Source organism: Sphaeramia orbicularis, chromosome 11 (genome assembly GCF_902148855.1).
Source record: "Sphaeramia orbicularis chromosome 11, fSphaOr1.1, whole genome shotgun sequence".
In the NCBI taxonomy this organism is placed as follows: Eukaryota; Metazoa; Chordata; class Actinopteri; order Kurtiformes; family Apogonidae; genus Sphaeramia; species Sphaeramia orbicularis.
In genome coordinates this window covers 25,483,424-25,503,554 of record NC_043967.1, presented here as the reverse complement: position 1 = coordinate 25,503,554, position 20,131 = coordinate 25,483,424, and the positions used below count along the sequence as shown (strand labels likewise).

At 41.4% G+C, this 20,131-nt stretch overlaps 1 protein-coding gene across 1 annotated transcript; it reads right to left on the bottom strand.

The window, feature by feature from the left end:
* Nucleotides 1-412: 412 nt before the first annotated feature.
* On the bottom strand, nucleotides 413-19,962 carry LOC115428655 (sodium-dependent neutral amino acid transporter B(0)AT1-like). Its single transcript, XM_030147807.1, has 12 exons — nucleotides 19,728-19,962; nucleotides 5,491-5,631; nucleotides 5,222-5,359; nucleotides 4,954-5,135; nucleotides 4,572-4,686; nucleotides 3,993-4,101; nucleotides 3,732-3,860; nucleotides 3,487-3,649; nucleotides 1,516-1,720; nucleotides 1,265-1,424; nucleotides 982-1,144; nucleotides 413-685 (listed from the first exon to the last, which is right to left on the bottom strand). The coding sequence occupies exons 1-12, from the start codon at nucleotides 19,930-19,932 to the stop codon at nucleotides 533-535; spliced, it is 1,863 nt and encodes a 620-aa protein (XP_030003667.1). The 5' UTR covers nucleotides 19,933-19,962; the 3' UTR covers nucleotides 413-532.
* Nucleotides 19,963-20,131: the final 169 nt, after the last annotated feature.

The window sequence follows — 20,131 nt, the reverse complement described above, 5'->3', positions numbered from 1 at the left end:
TTTATTCCCTTTTTTCATTTCTGATACGAAACTTCATGTCACTATTGATCCAGAAATGAGATGCTTCAGTTGCAGCTGGCATGTTTGTATTTGTGTTACTTTTTTTTTTTATGCCTGTTCAGTAATACACAACTGTCAGTGACCAGAAGAATGTGTATATACATAACAGTCTTCTGGATACTCTCAGAGTACTCCAGGTAGATTATACAGTTTTGTTAAAACCTGTATAGGGTCATACTGGTCTGATACAGAAATTAGGATAAATTGTGTGTTTAAATGTGTGAACATATGGACTTAATATTCCAAAAGCCCAGCTGTTTTCATGCCAACACAGTCACTGATGTACTTTAATGTAAGATCAGATATATTGCTTTGTTTGTCTGACAGGATTACGTACAGTAGAGAATGAAACAAGGATGAACCCAGCAGGCCCAGAGAAAAACAACTGTGTAATGTAAATGTGAATGTTAATTAGAATAATTCAGTTTAGTTCAATCATTAGACTGTGGTTCCTTGGTGAACATAGGTCATTCTACTTGTACAGATTTCTTTTGCAGCAGCATCTTTGGAATAATCGGAATAGAGCAACTCCTGGGATCAATAGACTGGGAACTCCAGCAAGAATAAAGATAACAATGTAAACCCACTTAGGATATGTTAATATCTCCGATATCGGGAAGTTTGCCTGCAAGAAAGAGATGACAACATTTAAAAGCAGGTTTAACTGCATATTAAATTCTAAAGCATCTATTTAATAGACGCTAATAATATTTTTTTATCACTCAGTAAAAAACCCAAGTAAGTCAAAAGTCACAAAACTGCAGTAAATGCACTTGACTGAGGCAATTCGGTGCCCACCTAATGGTCAGAAGGCCCTTTAGTCAGAAAATTAGTTTGGATTTAGTTGATAAATCTAACCCTAGCCCTTTTCTGACTAACAGGCCTTCTAACAATAGGGCGCCTCCCAGCAATTCAGCATACCGAGTTTGGATTCCAGCTGATGTAGGTCAGTTCAGCGTTGACTTTAGTGATGAAGTAAAACACAAAAATGACAAAAACAATCAAGGGGCTGACCAGTCTCCACATGGCCTGCCAGAAGATGTTTGGTTTGTGTCTAATCATGAACTCAATGTCTTTATTAAACCTAATGGAAAAAAAAAATCACATCTGGATCAGGACGTTGGTGTCTCTTAAGAATATTTAGCATTTCACTTTGCTGAAACAGGCTCAGCAGCCTCTGGTTGAACATGTCTCGCTCTCTTACCTATCTATTCCATATATGTAGGCTACAGCTGTCATTTCACAGAAGGCAATAATCAGCAGAGGGACGGAGCCAGCGTAGCTATCGAACAGCACTAACCAGTAATTACCCGACCGCAGACAAAAGATGAGTGCAATCATGAACGACAGAAGACATACAATTCCTACAACATGAACAAAATAATTTCATTAAACATCTCTTAAAGATGTGTACACTTTCAGTATTTTGTCTTCTGTGATGAGGTTTTTTTTTACCCGAAAGCGCCTCTTTAGGACACTTTTTTGGGAATATCTTCAGGTCCTGCAGAGGAACGACCACTCCCTCTATAGCTCCAAACATGGTGGAGAGTCCAAGACAGAAGAGCATGATGAAAAAGAGGACAGACCAGAGAGGAGAAACTGGCATCTTTGTGATGGCCTCTGTGAACACGATAAAAGCCAGACCTGTTCCTTCCACCCCCTGGAAAACAACAGACACTGAGTATTCATTCACAAGCTAAAAAAAACGTCAGTTTACCCTGTTGAGACTGGATGCATCATTGTTCTGCTTCATACCCATGAGCTGGATCTATACAGTGTTGTGCAAAACACAAATGCATTTCTCAATCTTATGTACAACTGTAATATACAAGAAATATGTAAACATTAAAAATCTACATTTCAGAAAAAAATATAAATATTTTAGAAAATGTATAGGATCATCTGGATGTAGAAAATCCCAAGTGTTGAGAAAAACTCTGGGATGTTCTGCAGGATGCCTGGTATAAACTACTGTAATATTATTCAGGAAATCATCCAGACAAAGATTCCTTGTCTCTCATCCAGACAGTTAACCCCAGAGAGTTCAAGATGTACTGAATCCAAATGGAAGTCACACTACATACTGACTTTTACCTGGAGAGGACATTTAAACCTGACTTTTTTGTATTTAATGCTGTGCATATTTCCTGCATATTTTTGCAGTGCCATATGTAAGAGAAATAAAGATGTTTGCTCATTAAAATTCTGCAGAAACAACAAACAGTTTTTGCACCATACAATAAAATGTCTCTTTGAAGATATGTGACCAGTGATTGTGAGATACTGAAATAAAGACAGGAGAGAATGTAAAATATGTCATGGAAAGTTTCTTCTACCCTACCATTGTTTTTTAAAGATATACTGCACATACTGTCCACATGTAGGCTTTGATTAACACCTTCTTTGGCCACTGGGATAGACAGAGTGTGAGTAAGCTACATTAGCATGCGTTAGCAGTCTGCAGTCTGATATTGCAGTATGTGGTGTGTCTGCTGCGCATGTGCCATTTATGACAAGAGTCTGTATGTAACTCAAAAGTAATACAGGATACATTCATGTAACACATTACAATTCTGAGATAGTAATATTGTATGGTAATGAATTACTTTTAAATAACAGTAACAAGTAATCTGTAATGTATTACAGTTTGGAAGTAACTTGCACAACACTGGTAATGTAAATATAATTGTCATATTATTGGGGGGGGCTTATTTCAGGAAATTTTTCAGATTCAACTTTAGCCCAGATTTTCAAATGCTCCCATGTCTTGGGAATACAAAAATATGAAAAATTTCAAATCAAGCCCAAAGCTCCCCCCTACCCTGAAAATTACTTTTTCAACCCTGAAACGTGGGGTTTTTGGCAACTTTCAAACCCTCTTCACTTTTGATAAAGTACAATGTAGCAATAAGCTCATGCTGGGCACTTACATGTTTTTTTTGTGAGACATGTTATGTATTAAGAGTGCTTTGCACTTCAAAAGGTGTAGTGTCAAGGTCAAATTATAGGTCAAAGGTCATCCAAATGGTTAAAAATGCATATTTCATGGAATGGACAAAATTTTTTAAAAAAATTACACAGGAGTGCTTAGAACATCTTGTTGCATCAGAAAATCAGGGATATTGCAGTATTTGATATTAAGCCCCTACCCTAATATTATGTTCCTTCTTTGGAAATAGATCCCTCTACATCTTACACATTGTATCTTACTGGTATTCTCCAGGTAATGACTGACAACCTGAGTGAGGGAACCTTTTTTTTTGTTGTCAGCCCACATTTTACAGCATATAATGATGTATCTCTTTGGTCGTGTGTCTAGACAGCAATGACGTCTTGTAATATAAACGACTTACGTGCTGACGCTCATGAATTAATATTTTAAAGATGCCTTCATGGTATGTTGTATTGATTTTGTAAAGTTCATACATCACTGAGAAAAGTCTCCAAGTTACAAGTGCTCAGGTCTAGCCCCTGAATGATGTTGAACCCTGAGGTTGTACTGTTTAGCATGCGCAGCATTTCATCGTAGTTGGTCTCTGTGATGGTCCCCTCAGCAAGATCAAATGCATTGAGCAGCATCAGTATATTTCTGTGAGGGAGAGTTTAGAAATGTTATTGACTGATTATTATTCTTTTTTTCAAATGTGTGAACTAATATTCCATGTACATACTCATTAAGGCAAGTATTAAACTGTTCTGTTGCCCGGAAGCCAATGATGGAGTAGACAACAGTGGCAGCGAAGACAGATGTACAGCCATTTATAATACCGATGATAACAGCATCTTGTTCACAATTGTTGCTAGAAATAAAAGAGAACAGTTTTAACTTTGGAGTTTTGCAAAGTTTGCAATATTGATGCTGCAGATCCCCAACGCAGACTATTTAATCCTGTTTATCTGCTGTGATAAGATAAGGTCCCATTCAGACTTACTGAACAGGATTATAGCTGGAGAATGAGATAAGCCCTCCAAAGGCCAAGGAGAAAGAGTAGAAAACCTGAGCTCCTGCATCCAACCACACTGATGGATTCATCAACTCCTCTAACTGTAGGGCAATGACAGAGCAGGAAAAAAACATGAAATATTTCCCATGATAGTATGATATTTTTGAAAGAATGTGTTTTTTCAGGCTGGGTACTGGGAAGGTATATTACATGTTAGCTTATAACATATTGGGTGCACAGTATTCACTAGCAACATTCAGATCTGCACATACAAATGGCCTTTTCTGTCTCTGTTGTGATCATTTCAGTGTTTAGATACAAGCACAACAAACTCATGTTCTATGTTTCTTATTTTTAGGGTGATAAGTGTTTCCCAAAATGACTGGTTGTCTGAAAAGGAGTATCAGTGACGACACCATAGTCTTTGTGAAAAGTTGGGTAATTTTGGAGCATCTGTGCTAAACAAGCTGGATGCATTGCCTTTCCTCTGGGTTATAGTCTCTCCTCATTTGGAACAACTGAAAAAAGAGCATAGCACTCAAGCAATATCAATGTTTATTAAAATACTGACACGTGGTGTGAAGAGGAACTTGATTCCATCTACAGATCCTTTAAGGGTCAATCCTCTGATAAGAAAGATAGTGAGGACCACATATGGCAGAGTAGAGGTGATGTAGACTGCCTGAAAAGGGAAAACGTACAATGTCAAAAGTGGTTTATTCTATTTCTTTCATATGTAACAGTTCAAAGCACAGGTATGACCAATAACATTAATCAGGGCTACTTTGAGTTATTAGTAACACTCCCATGACCTTGTTCATACCACAAAGGTTGCTAAACAAGACACTTTTCAGTAATGTATGCCATGAAAAAAAACACAAATTTTATCGGTGTAAGTTGAGTTATAACAGTTTGGTCAAATTTTAATGCTGTAAATGTCATATAGTACCTTTCCTGTTGTCTCAATCCCCCTTATGCAGCAGATATAGAGCACAGCCCAAGCACAAAACAAACACAACACCATCCACCACTGCAGGCCTCCAGACACGTCTATGGTCTCTGAGGTGTTCAGGGTCTCTCTGTACCAGAAGTAGTCTATTGAAGAGCTACGTTTACATTCTGAAACTAGACCTAAAGGAACAAAAAATGTGAATGTAGCTATTGCGTTGTTAAAAGTTGGACTGAAGTTGAAGGAACTGGTAAAAATGGTGCCATGCCTGTTCGATTGTCATTGAGTGGGCATTGGCTCCATGGGAGGGGGCTCTGGAAGGAGTGGAAAAAGTACCACATCACCCAGGCAATGATTGTGTTGTAGTACATGCCCACCAAGAATGACACACACATGGATGCAATACCTGTTTCAGAGATTGAAACATACCATCATGATTAGGTACCAGACATATAAACTGTAAATTATCTCTCAGACAGATCAGTCATCCAGATACTCATACACTGACTGGGTGGATTAGGTTTTGCTTGGACTCACCAACACCTGCTAAGTAGGGATTAATCGCAGTCCAAACCGTGACACTGCCCTTCCTTAGACGCTGACCAATGGCAAACTCCAGGTACAACAGTGGGATACCCTCAAAGATGAGCAGGAAAAGGAATGGGATCATAAACGCTCCTGGGAATACACCAAAGTAAAATTAGAGGTGGAAATAGAAAGTTCATATACTGTAGGTTCACCTAATTTATGAACAGTCATTTTAATACTTCATTTGTTATGTTCAAACGCTACATGAAATATTGTCAAAAGTCCTGTTTTTACTTGAATCTTAAACATTAAATTAAAAATTAGATATCATTTAATAATAGGTAAAATGTGTTCCTCAAATTAACTACAGAGCAATGCTATCAACCCATTCAGTAGTATATTGCAATATTCCAACTGTAAATTTTCTTAAGATAGTGATACACATATTATAACCTCAGTGTTTCTCAACCAGAAGATGCTATTGCTATGTAGCGACATTAAAATGTTTTAATTCCTCGGGCTACTTTTCAACTGTGTGTCTTTAACAGATTATATTCACATGTAACTTTAAATATAATCTATATACAAGCGTACATTAAAAATTTTGGAATATCATGGAAAAGTATTTTCTGTTAGTTATTTCAGCAAACAAAAACTGTATCTACTCTGAAGTCCGTAAGTATTTGGACAGTGGCACAAATTTTATAATTTGTACTCTGTACCCCACCACAGTGAATCTGAAAATAAACAATCAAAATGCAATTGAAATGTGGACTTTAAGCCTTAATTCAAGGGGTTTAACAAAAAATATTACATTAATCATTTAGGAATTACAAGGCTCAAAAGTAACTGGACAACTGACTGAGAAGAAGCCTCAGGCCAATGCACACACACGCAGTGATTAAAAATTTTAATCGCAATTAATCGTGTGGACTTCTGCGATTAATCGCATAGTTTTTTGTTTTTGTTTTTTTTTGGGGGGGGGGGGGTTTGCCAGCATCAACAGCGTGTATTGTCTTTAACTGATATTTCAGACTTGAAGTACTCCGGTGATAAAAATAATTCCACATGTCAGTGCTTCCAAACAACTTTGTCCTTCTCAACCCCACCATCTGAAGACATTTAAAACTAGAAAAGCACTCGGAGAGCGCAGACCTCCGCCAAGCGCAAAAATTCCCCACATAATCGGTGATACAAATCCTACATTTATTTTTTAAAATAAAATCCGCCTTCTGGATCAGATGCGGCTCAGCCTTTGAAATGTGATAGAGGACCCCATTGTCAATTCCTGAGTTAAATTTCATGAGTTTTGGTCAATAATTAAGCGAGATATTGGGAAACGAAAATTTTGGCCCCATTTACCACAATGTTAACGAAAATTTCAAAGTGATCCAGAATCCAGGATTTCTTCCGGATCACCCCCAAAAGTTAATCATTTCTTCCTTATCCCATTTCCAACAAACCCTGAAAATTTCATCAAAATCTGTCCATAACTTTTTGAGTTATGTTGCACACTAACGGACAGACAAACAAACAGACACACAAACAAACCCTGGCAAAAACATAACCTCCTTGGCGGAAGTAATGAAAATATCCATGTAAAAGGCCGGCACTTTTGTCCATGTTTATGTCCCCACCAGTTCATTTCCAGTTGTGAGTGACTGACAGGAGTCTTAAGCCCACTAATAAGTACTAATACTAATAAGCCCAATAATATGTGATGTTCAGTTGTTAAAAGCAAGCAAAGGGGGCCCTCTAGTGGTCAGAATAAGTTGCACTAACATATGTTTTGTCCTTGCAGTTTTACCTTAGTCAGTTCAGACATAAGAAGGAACTAACAGACACGTTTCTTTCACTCTGTTTGTATGGCCCGAAAAACGTTTGCCTTTGAGTATTTTATGTTCAGTTGTTTTAAGAATGAATAGTATAAAATATCTCTGATGTGAACCTTTGTTACTGGAAAAAAAGATGTTGTAAATCTTAAGTTAATCAGTAAATGCTAATCGTTAGCGTGTCAATGGATTTTCCCTTTCAAGTTAGCATTGAGCTAGCGATCTTTTTCCCATTCATTTAAATGTATAATGCCATGTAAATGTACTAAGGCAATGAACAGAACTGAGACATATTTTGTATGTATGTTGCAGTTTTACAGTGAGTCTCAAGTAAAAGATTTGGACAGAAGTTTTGGGCCTCAGGCTTTTCTTGGGAAACCTGTTGTCTATCTGCCAAGCTAATCGCTACACGAACACAAGCAGAGGCAGAAGAATACGAGTGTACTGTCCTCGCTAAGACGTCTGTACTTAGTCTGAGCTAGACAGCGAGCTAAACTCTGAACTGACGATGCAAGTTTGCAGTTCGCAAGTGTCCTCTTTGAAGTTTGCAGCTTTAATGTACATACTTGACATCATGCAGATTGACAGAGTGAAACTATAAAATAAAGACAAAATAATTCAATTAGTTATGTCTATTAATGATATGCATATTCACGGAGAATGCATTGATATAATTATTATAAACTTAAATTGACTGCTAATACAACAATCACATCGTAAATAAGTAAAGGTTAGTTCAAAGGCTGGCAAATTATACCTAAACACAACCAATTAATTTACATAAACTTAGCATGAGCCTGCATAAAGAATTAGTAACCCATCTGCGACTGCTAGCATAAACGAATTAGCTTAAACATATTAGTAACACATTGTAATAAACACATCCAAAATAACGTCATAAACATGTTTCTAACAGCATGTTTGCATGTAAAATTATTTAGCAAACAACAGAATGACTGATACATACAGGCATTGCTTCTGCAGGAGTTAAAGTTTGATTCAGCATTACTCCGAAAGCTCGCTCACTTCTCTCAGCTACGTGCACAGTTCACACACAGCACCAGCGCTTGGCTCTACAGTGCATGTGGAGCGCCAAAACAAAAGCATGAGTTTCAAAATAAGAGTCCGTATGTATAAATGAACACAGACTTGCTTGAAAGGCAGAACGGCATTAACGGGAGTTAAAAAATTGTCGGCGTTATTTAATGAATGCGTTAACGTGGTAATAACGCATTAACTTGCCCAGCCCTAATATATATATATATATATATATATATATATATATATATATATATATATATATATATATATATGTATGTATGTATGTATGTATGTATATATATGTATATATATATATATATATATGTATGTATATATATATATGTGTGTGTGTGTGTGTGTGTGTATATATATATATATATGTATGTATGTATATATATATGTATATATATATATATATATATATATATATATATATATATGTAAATACAGGGTGGGGAAGCAAAATTTACAATGAACATTTAGTTGTTTTTTCTCAGCAGGCACTACCTCAATTGTTTTGAAACCAAACATATATTGATGTCATAATCATACCTAACACTATTATCCATACCTTTTCAGAAACTTTTGCCCATATGAGTAATCAGGAAAGCAAACGTCAAAGAGTGTGTGATTTGCTGAATGCACTCGTCACACCAAAGGAGATTTCAAAAATAGTTGGAGTGTAGTTATCTAGAAAGAAGGAGGACACATAGAATAAAAACATTTTCTATTATGTAAATTTTCTTGTGGCAAATAAATTCTCATGACTTTTAATAAACTAATTGGTCATTTACTGTCTTTCAATCCCTGCCTCAAAATATTGTAAATTTTGCTTCCCCACCCTGTACATATATATATATATAGTGGCACAGAAAGGGTCCCCCGGGGCCCCAAGCAATATATATATATATATATATATATATATATATATATATATATAGATAGATAGATAGATAGATAGATAGATAGATAGCCTGCACACTCTCTCTCACTCTGACAGAGACAGACAGGTGGGGGAGGGGTAATTTGGACTGAGGGGGCCCCTTCAGAGAATTTGAGACAGCTAGTTGTTACTGCATCATCTCACTGCTGCTGTGACGTGAACTTATTCTTTAGACTGTTTGTGTCAAGTCTGTTGGCCCTTTGGGGGCCCCTGCTGGCTTAGGGGCCCCAAGCAGCTGCCTGCCTTGCCTAATGGCAAGCTGCACCACTGTACATGTATGTATAAGCTAAGTGGCCTCTGTGCGTGTGTACGCAGGGGCGTAGAATTGCGTAGGGACGCTAGTGGCACGTCCCTACCAATATCCAGCCACTACTGTGTTGTTCCTATCAATACGACCGCTGTCCATAGTGTTTAGTCAATGATTATGGTACACAAAGGGTTAATAGTCGGTCTCTGCTAGAAGTCCCGCCTCTAACCTAATTATCACTCTCCGATTGGCTCAGCAGTTTTGTTATCATACATGTGATTGGCCGTCCCCGCTGTTACTCCATCTACTTGTAAAAGCTACAGTTACCCGCTATAGTTGGACAGGACAGGAAAAAAAAACAGTTGGACTGGAAAGGAGGCAGTTCGTATCTCCAACTGCTTAGCATAAGTTGTCAGCATGTCTGCATTTGTTCTGCCTGGGTCACATCAGCTAGACGGATTTGAATATCAGAGGTGTCAGTTACATTTATATTTGTACATGTGTCTGTTTGCCTGCATGCGTATGTGTGTCCGTGCGTGCAGGACCGGTTAGTGGTATAGGCTGATAACTGATGTAAGGCCTTTCTTTATTTTATTTTTTTTTTACCTTTTTTTTTTTTTTTTTTTTTTAAATTTATCAAATTCTTTCACTAAGGTTTTTACGAATCTGTTTATAATAGAGACCATATTAATTACATGTGTTTATTGAAGGTGACTGCAAGTACCATGATGCAATGGGTTCCTTTCCCGCTAAAATATCTATGTTGTAACCAATCCTGTGTACGTTTAGAGGTAGCATTGTGGATTGGGCTAATTAGAATCGGGGACAGAGGTATGTACTTGGCGGTGACCGGAAAAGAGAGAGAGAGGAGAAGGGAAAAGAGAACGGTGGGTTTTTTTTGGAGCGACGGCGATAAAAAAAGGGATGCTGAACCGAGAGTTGGAGGAGCTGGACCTTAAAATCGAGGATTACTCTTTGCTTGATTTTTTTTTTTTTACTGGCCAGCTCGCGATTTTCACAGTGTGTGTTTTTTTTTTTTGGCTGCAGATTAAGAAGGGCTGTAGCCTCTGGTTGCGGCCAGCCAAGTTCAGTTTTGAGTTTTTCTTTAATACGACATTGAACTGAATGCACACACTTTAACAAAGCTAGCTAAGTCATTTTGAAAAAAAAAAAAAAGACTTGCTTTTCAAAAGCTCATCGTCTTTTTGCTTGGCATCCTGGACTGTAACAGCGAAAGCCAGGGACGTCGTCTGTTTGCTACGCATCCTGAACTGTTCGTGAGTGGTTGGCTTGAAGCCAAATGGCTGTTTCATCCATAGACCACCACAGTGTAAGTGAACATCATTATTCCAATGTTGGTTTTCCTTCTACAGTGAAAGTTGCTTTGTGGATTACTATTTTTTTTTTTTTTTTATGTGCTCCAACGTAATGGGCCCCAATGTTTTTTTTTTTTTGCAAGCTTGCTTTTCTAAGACTGAGTGAACTGGTGTTGTAAAACTGTACATTTGAGTGCATTTGGCGCAGAAATAGGACTTAGCAAAAGTTTAAATGGTAAATGTACATTGTTAGGTGTACTGTTTAATCTGGTTTTAAGGTTGCATCAGTCCATGGTACAGTGTTTGTGGTCTGGGGGATATTTTACATTATGGTTATAACTGTGTCAAAGGTAGCAGGGTCTTATCAAGTTTACCTCATTCCTTATTAGCACACTTACATTTTACACATACATAAACACCCACACACATTTTATTTCACACATTCTTACATGCTATTTCATGTTGACAAAAAGGTAAAATAAAGGTTGCCTATTTGTTACATTTCATCAGAGCTGTGGAATTGCATTTATTGTTTTTTTTTTTTTTTGTTTAATACATATCATTTCTGAAGATTTACATAGTGTATGTCAGCGACTGGTACAGTATTTCTTCAGTGGAGGTACCACGCAAGTTTATTTAAATCATAGGCCTACTGTTCTAAGTGCAAGGAAAATTCCCTAACTTTAAAAGTAGACAGGAAAACCTGTAAATTCACCATTACCAACTGGAAACCCAGAACCCTGTGTGTTTGAGTGTGACCTAATTGTAAGTAATGCACTAAAAAGGGTTTACGCTGATAACATGATAATTTCTCACTAATTGTCTTAAAAATGAAGAAGTGAGAGGAAAAAAAAAAAAACAACAACCCCCCCTGTAATTTCTCAGGTGAGCTCTCCCAGACCGGTGCTCACTGTGTGTGTGAGTGACAGAGACAGAGTGGAGCTGAATGACAGTCAGACAGGTGTAGAGCTAAACATCCAGGTAAAGGATGGAGAGTTTATCACTATGAAAAGGCCTTCCAAGGCCGTAGCTGCACAGTTTAGAAGAGGAGAGAAGAGGAGGCAGAAAAATAATCCAATTATAGAGGGATGTAACCTTTTATAATGTTAAAAAACCTTTGACGTTAATAGCAACAGCTAGCTGAACTGAAATGAAGCAAAGTTGGCTAATAATGGTACTGTAGATGATTAAGATATGAGATATCTGCTAAGGTGTGTGGTTTACTGCTGCTGAACTGGGTTATATATCAGGATCCTCGTGTTTTCTTGTGGTCCCCCTCCCTTTTGTGAGTGTGTGTCTTGTTTGTCCTTTTCCCTGTCTTGTCTGAGTGTGTGTTGTCTGGAGCTGGGCAGAGCTGGAGGTCACCTCTCACCCACATACCTGCCTTCCATCTGCAATCAAGCCACATTCCTTCAATCATCTACTCCTCTCTTCTTTATTTAAGCCTGGTCTTCAGCACCACACATTGCCAGATTGTCAGCTAACCTCTCGTGGTAGTACATAAACTTTGGCTCTGTAGTTCTTTTTGCTTTGCTACTTTCTGTTTTTGCTAATATGATTGTGCTCTTTTTCCCAGCTCCTGCCTTTGCCTGCTACCTCCCCGGACCCGACTGCCACCTAAATCCTGCTCCAGCTCAAGCCTGTTTTTGAACACTCATTAAAGATTTTTGTCATTTTCACAAGTTCATCTCTCTCATCTGTAAGTCTGCATCGTGGGTCCATCTCTCACAGAACTTATGACAGAAGAATATAGGTTTCCATGTGGTTTATATATGTTTTTGTATGGTTTACTGCTAGTTGGCTGTTTGATATATGTTTCTATGTGGTTTACTGCTGGCTGCTGTGTGCATCTCCTCTCATGCTTCATGTATCTCCTCTTTGTGCCCCCCCCAATGTATGTGTGTGTGTTTGTGTGCGTGTTTGTGTGCATGTGTGTGTTTTTTAAGGGGGGGCACCAAATTCACATCTTGCCTAGGGTGCCAAAATGGCTGACTATGATTGTTTGCTTGTTTGATCAGCTCTACATGATGAGAAATTATGATCGCAAATGCAAAAAAACATCAACTTTCAGGAGTGCTGCCTTAGAGCACTTTTGTCAAATTAAATTTTATTTATATAGCGCCAAATCATAACAAAAGTTATCTCATGACGCTTTACATATCGAGTTGGTCGAAACCAGACCAGACATTTATGTCCCCACCAATGTCAGAATCAAACCTACTCCCTTGTGCGTGTGTATGTGTGTGTGTGTCTCAGGAATCACACAAAATCCAGAAAGAGCTGACTGCTGCAGTTTGTCATACTAATGTATTTCTGATCAAGGAAGACAGTAGCAAAAACAGCAAGTGGTGGCTCTACAGTGTAATCATTACACCATTCCCTCATCATATTAAGATTTCTGGATAGTTTCCCAGGTCCACCTGACCTGATCATATAGCCCTTCTTTTAACACAGTCTTATTGCACTTTACACCATTATATCTTAACTGTTACTTATACTGTTTCTTAAAACAAATTATCCCAGTCTGACACTACTGTATTTCAGTTCCTTTACATTTAATTTTTAATTAAAAATTTAAAAAAAGTTTCTTTGCACATATATGCGTTCTATTTGATACATACTTGCATGTAGTGATCATTTCATATGGTGACCTTTTAACACATATTTTAAATCATCATTCTCTTTTCAACTCTTCATTATTTCACTTCCACAACATTCAGTAAGTTTTAATAATATTGTTTTCCAACTTGTAAGTAGAAATACATTTTTTAACATCTTCTCATCACTAATCATAATTTTGCAGCATAATCATCACTGTAAGTAAATTATTAAACTTCAGTCCATCTCCCACCTGAACAATTATACTATTTTTGCTCACCAGAAGTGCTTTGATTTTGTGATAATACTGACATCGATTCCAAATATATTCCACAAAATCACACGTTTGTCATACCTGCAGCCAGACGATAGTCTGGTTTTGTCTGTCTTTTATGTTTTGTGTGTCACTTCCTGTTTTATTTGGTTAAGTTTTCCCTCATGTGTCTTGTCTGTCGTCTTTACTTCCTGTTCCCCGTTCATCCTGACCTCTGTCCTGATTACCTGTCTCCGCCCTGATTTGCTCCACCTGTGTCTAGTTGTCTTCCCTCCCTTTTGTGTATTTAAACCCTGTCTTTTCCTTTTGTCTATCGCCAGTTTGTAACTCCTGTAGTTCAGACCAGCGTTTTTGACCTCGTTTGTTCGTTTGCCTGCCTGTTTTTGACCTGTTTTGGATTCCTCGGTTTCTCGTCTTCTGCCTGATCCCTGTTGGTTTTTGTCTGCCTCATCTGATCTGGTTTTGACCTTCTCGCCCTGACTACCGGTACGTGAGTTTGCCTTGTCCTTATGTCCTGTTGCTCGATTGTTAGCCTGCCTGTGTATGACCTGTTTCCGTCCCTGACCTCCCTTTGCTTTTCCCCAGTCGGGGAAAGTACTCCTAACACCGCTCGGGGAGACGGGCTGCTGCCCTCGATCCGGAGGACGAATCAGAGGAGGAAATCTCCAACCATTATCCTCAAGATTCTGTCTCTCATAATATTTTTTCACCTGTGTGTGAATAATAAATCTTTTGGAACTAATTTTTGTTGTCTGAGTTCTGCATTTGGATTCTGTGGTTGTACTAACGTTATCACAGTACAAACTGGCCAAAGTATGAATCCAGCAGAACTCACACAGGTCAAGGAGGCTATTCAGTCCCAGGGGCACAGGCTGGGGGGACATGAGAAGGCGCTACACTCCTTGGTGGATAGGATGACACAGTTAGCCACACAGGTTTCCCAGCTCACCCGTACCCAGGCTGTGGTTGCAGCTGTGTCAGGCGAGAGTCAGGCTGCCAGCCCGCATGTTCGAGACTCGGCTGAGCCGGACATTCCGGCGCCATCCAAGTATTCTGGTAACCCCGACACCTGTCGAGACTTTTTTACACAGCTTCAGTTAATTTTTGATTCTCAGCCTATTCGTTTTGCTAAAGACACTTTAAGAATTGCCTATGTGGCTAGCCTGCTGGAGGGTCCCCCTCTCAGTTACTTCAACGCTCTGTTTGAACAAGGTGCTCCTGCTGTTCAGTCTTTTTCGGCTCTGGCATCCGAACTTAAGAGGGTATACGATCACCCGGTTCGGAGCCAGTTCGCTGGTCACCAGATTATGAGGCTCAGACAGGGAGAAAAGCCTATCAGGCAGTATGTGAGCGCATTTCGTTCCTTAGCAGTGGAATCAGGGTGGAATAACCAGGCCCTGATCACTGCTTTTCTGTCCGGCCTTAATCGCTCTGTTGGCCGTGAGATGGCGCTCCGTCAACAACTTCACTCCCTAGACGACGTCATTACCGAGGCCATCCGGGTTGCTGACCAGGAGTCTGTTTGGCAGTCAGTGGAACCAGAGGTCAACTCTCCGTCCTGTAAGGGACCTGGTCGTGAGACGCTACGCCTTCCGGTGGCAGAGACTAAGTGTAACCGGGAGGAACCTATGCAGTTGGGACGAACTCACATATCAGCAGAAGAACGTCGTCGACGCATGACTGAGGGTCTCTGCCTGTACTGCGGACAAAGTGGACACAGAGTTAGTAACTGCACTCTTAGACCTGATGCCAAGACAGGGGAAGGGTCGCTGTTGAGCAGAACTGTGTGTTTATCTACTGTCACTCGCCCGTTTCCTGTGGTTCTTCTGTGTTCTAACTCTCTGTCTCTCCAGCACCCCGTCCTGATCGATTTCGGGTCCGACGCTAACCTTATGGACCAGAACCTGGTTAATAAACTGGGACTCATCTCGACTCCGGTTCAGCGTCCGCTGGAAGCCCGAGCCCTGGACGATCACGTGATTTGCCGCATTACTCATTGTACTGAACCAGTTGCTGTGCAGTTCCTGGATGGGCACTCTGAAAGCATTAGCTTTCATGTTTATAATTCTGAGACTCAGCCACTAATTCTGGGTTACCCATGGTTACAGACTCACGAACCATTTATTGATTGGGGCACAGGGGAGGTTATTTCGTGGAGTAAAGATTGTGAGACTCGTTGCAAGTTTGTTGAATTGCCTGTTTGTCCTCCCAAAGTGTCACAAATTTCTGTAGCCCCAGTTAGTGTTCCCTTGGAGGAAAATAAGGATATTCCTGCACTAGAGAAGGTTCCATTGTGTTACCATGATTTAAAGGAGGTTTTCGGTAAGTCCAAAGCTACGGCCCTGCCTCCTCATCGTCCTTATGACTGCTCCATAGACTTACGCCCTGGTACGTCTCCTCCTAAAGGGAGGTTATATTCTCTGTCTGGACCAGAACACTTAGCCATGAAAAAGTACATTGATGAGTCCCTGGCTGCTGGGTTAATTAGGCCCTCTTCGTCGCCTGCAGGAGCAGGTTTCTTCTTTGTGGATAAAAAGGACAAGTCACTAAGGCCATGTATTGACTACCGGGGGCTTAATGATATTACAGTCCGCAACAGATACCCTTTGCCACTGATGTCCTCAGCCTTTGAACTATTGCATGGTGCTAAGATCTTCTCCAAATTAGACCTTCGTAACGCCTACCATTTAGTTAGAATCAGGGAAGGAGACGAATGGAAGACAGCGTTCAACACCCCTAGTGGCCACTACGAATATCTGGTGATGCCCTTTGGTCTGACCAACGCTCCTGCTGTCTTCCAAGCCCTAGTCAATGATGTGCTCAGAGACATGTTGAATGTATTTGTGTTTGTCTATTTGGACGACATTTTGATTTTTTCCCCAGACGAGGAAACACACATTCAGCATGTGCGACAGGTGCTCCAAAGACTCCTCGCTAACCAACTGTTCGTCAAGGCGGAGAAATGTGAATTCCATCAGCCTTCGGTGTGATTTTTGGGCTTCATCATTTCTGAAGGAAGCGTTCAGATGGACCCTGAAAAGGTTAGTGCTGTTAGGGAGTGGCCTACTCCAACGTCCCGGAAGGACGTTCAAAGATTTCTAGGATTTGCTAACTTCTACAGGAAGTTTATCCGGGGGTTCAGCAGCGTAGCTGCCCCCCTGCATGCTCTCACTTCTTCTAAGTCTGTGTTCAGGTGGAATCCTGAAGCGGATAAGGCCTTCAACCGCCTTAAGGGGGCATTCTCCACGGCACCCATCCTGTCCGTCCCCGACCCGGCTCTGCAGTTTGTGGTGGAAGTCGACGCCTCCGACTTGGGTGTGGGGGCGGTTATATCGCAACGCTCTCCTTCTGACAACAGGCTCCACCCCTGTGCTTATTTGTCTAAAAGACTGTCGCCTGCTGAACGGAACTATGATATTGGAAACCGTGAGTTGCTGGCCATCAAAGTGGCGTTGGAGGAGTGGCGCCATTGGTTGGAGGGGACGGACGTGCCGTTTCTCATCTGGACAGACCACAAAAACCTGGAGTACCTGCGCTCAGCTAAACGCCTCAACTCTCGTCAGGCCAGGTGGGCTCTGTTTTTCACTCGTTTTAATTTCACCCTGTCCTACCGTCCTGGCTCTAAGAATGGGAAGCCAGATGCCCTCTCCAGAGTGTTTTCTCCTGACACATCTTTTTCTGAACCTGAGACTATTCTGCCCAGTTCTTGTATGGTGGGGGCTTTTCAGTGGGGTGTTGAGAAGTTGGTCATGGAGGCCCTTAATAATTGTGAAGTTCCGGATGGCGTCCCGCCAGACCGCCTGTTTGTTCCTCCTCACCTCCGTTCTCAGGTGATCCAGTGGGGCCATGCATCTAAGGTGGCGTGCCATCCCGGAGTGAAGAGGACTCTGTTTGTGCTGAAACAGCGCTTCTGGTGGACAGCTATGGAAAAGGACGTCGCTGAATATGTGGCCGCCTGTCCTGTGTGTGCGGTCAGCAAGGTCTCTAATAAGGCTCCGATGGGGGAGTTGCGTCCGTTGCCTGTCCCCAAGAGGCCCTGGTCGGACATCGCCTTGGACTTTGTGACTGGGTTACCTTTATCTAACGGTAACACGGTTGTACTTACGGTAGTGGATAGGTTTTCTAAGATGGTGCATTTCATTCCCCTACCTAAACTGCCTTCGGCTAAGGAAACAGCGGAGGCGCTGTTAACCCATGTTTTTCGCCTGCATGGTTTTCCCAGAGACGTGGTCTCTGATAGAGGGCCCCAGTTTATTGCCAGTTTTTGGAAAGCTTTTTGTTCTCTTGTTGGTGCTTCTGTCAGTCTGTCTTCAGGTTTCCACCCTCAGACCAACGGCCAAACGGAGAGGCTGAATCAGGTCCTGGAGGTGGGACTCCGTGTGCTGGCCTCCCAGAACCCCGCCTCCTGGAGCCGCCAGTTGTTGTGGGTGGAGTTCGCCCACAATTCACTGCCCAGTGCGTCTTCAGGTTTATCACCCTTTCATGTGGTGTATGGTTACCAGCCGCCATTGTTCCCTTCGTTGGAAAAGGAGGTGGGCGTGTCTTCGGCCTTGGCTCTCATCCATAGATGCAAGAGGACCTGGACTCGAGCTAGACAGGCCCTGCTGAAGGCGTCGGGCCGTTACAAGACTACGGCTGACTCCCGGAGAAGCCCCGCTCCCGTTTACCATCCGGACCAGAGGGTTTGGCTGTCGGCTAAGCATCTTCCTCTGCGGATCGAGAGTCGCAAGTTGGCACCCAGGTTCGTAGGTCCATTTCCTATCTCGAAAATTATTAACCCTGTTTCTGTACGTTTAAAGTTACCAAGGTCTATGAGGATCCATCCCACGTTTCACGTCAGCCAAATCAAACCGGTGAAAGAAAGCCATCTGGTCCCGCCCACCCAACCCCCACCTCCTCCACGAATGATTGACGGGGATCCAGCTTACACGGTCCGGCGGTTGATGGCAGCTCGTCGCCGGGGAAGAGGATTCCAATACCTTGTGGATTGGGAGGGTTATGGACCTGAGGAGCGTTCCTGGGTGCCTGCGTCCCGCATTCTGGACCCTGACCTAATCCGACAGTTCCATCAAAGTCATCCTGATGTCCCTGGTCCGTCTGGTGCCGTCCCTAGGAGGGGGGGTACTGTCATACCTGCAGCCAGACGATAGTCTGGTTTTGTCTGTCTTTTATGTTTTGTGTGTCACTTCCTGTTTTATTTTGTTAAGTTTTCCCTCATGTGTCTTGTCTGTCGTCTTTACTTCCTGTTCCCCATTCATCCTGACCTCTGTCCTGATTACCTGTCTCCGCCCTGATTTGCTCCACCTGTGTCTAGTTGTCTTCCCTCCCTTTTGTGTATTTAAACCCTGTCTTTTCCTTTTGTCTATCGCCAGTTTGTAACTCCTGTAGTTCAGACCAGCGTTTTTGACCTCGTTTGTTCGTTTGCCTGCCTGTTTTTGACCTGTTTTGGATTCCTCGGTTTCTCGTCTTCTGCCTGATCCCTGTTGGTTTTTGTCTGCCTCATCTGATCTGGTTTTGACCTTCTCGCCCTGACTACCGGTACGTGAGTTTGCCTTGTCCTTATGTCCTGTTGCTCGATTGTTAGCCTGCCTGTGTATGACCTGTTTCCGTCCCTGACCTCCCTTTGCTTTTCCCCAGTCGGGGAAAGTACTCCTAACACCGCTCGGGGAGACGGGCTGCTGCCCTCGATCCGGAGGACGAATCAGAGGAGGAAATCTCCAACCATTATCCTCAAGATTCTGTCTCTCATAATATTTTTTCACCTGTGTGTGAATAATAAATCTTTTGGAACTAATTTTTGTTGTCTGAGTTCTGCATTTGGATTCTGTGGCTGTACTAACGTTATCACAACGTTATGGCCTTTTGTTATTATAGAAGATAATGTATATATTGAAAATATGAAATGAATACCTTATTTTCTAGATAGCTGCACAAAGAATTGTCTTTTTCCATATTACTTACATTAAATATTTGAAGCATGTAATCACAGGTTTACCTCCTCCGTGGCTTTGACACAAGTAAGGAAACCTCCAGACGTTGCCTAGTCCCACACAGAATCCCACACAGGTGAGCAGATACTGGGCTTTGTTGTCCCACTGGGGCCTGTCTGCAGCCTCCTGCTTCTCCATGTCCTCCAGGTCTTTATGAGATGGGATCCTGTCATCCAGGCCTGGGTTTGGGAGACGGATCTTCAACTTCATGGTGGATCCTTATTAATGTAACTGGGATAGAAACTAGGTAGTTTGCTGCTCAGGCTCTGTTAATAAACTGTGGGTGGTGTCAGATGTTGAAGAGGCTGTGTCATATCTGTTACTGATTCTCTGTCATCTGTTTTAATGGTTTGTACACTGTGGCTTAGGAAGGAAGTCCATGCATTTACTGTGACCTATGATACCCTGT

What these genes read in the sequence shown, in the direction of transcription:
- LOC115428655 (XM_030147807.1), bottom strand. Translation starts at nt 19,932, where the DNA reads ATGAAGTTGAAGATCCGTCTCCCAAACCCAGGCCTGGATGACAGGATC. An exon ending in TCCCTACTTAGCAGGTGTTG is followed by an intron (nt 5,360 to 5,490) that starts GTGAGTCCAAGC and finishes TCTCTGAAACAG; the next exon opens with GTATTGCATCCATGTGTGTG. An exon ending in ACTCAATGACAATCGAACAG is followed by an intron (nt 5,136 to 5,221) that starts GCATGGCACCAT and finishes TTGTTCCTTTAG; the next exon opens with GTCTAGTTTCAGAATGTAAA.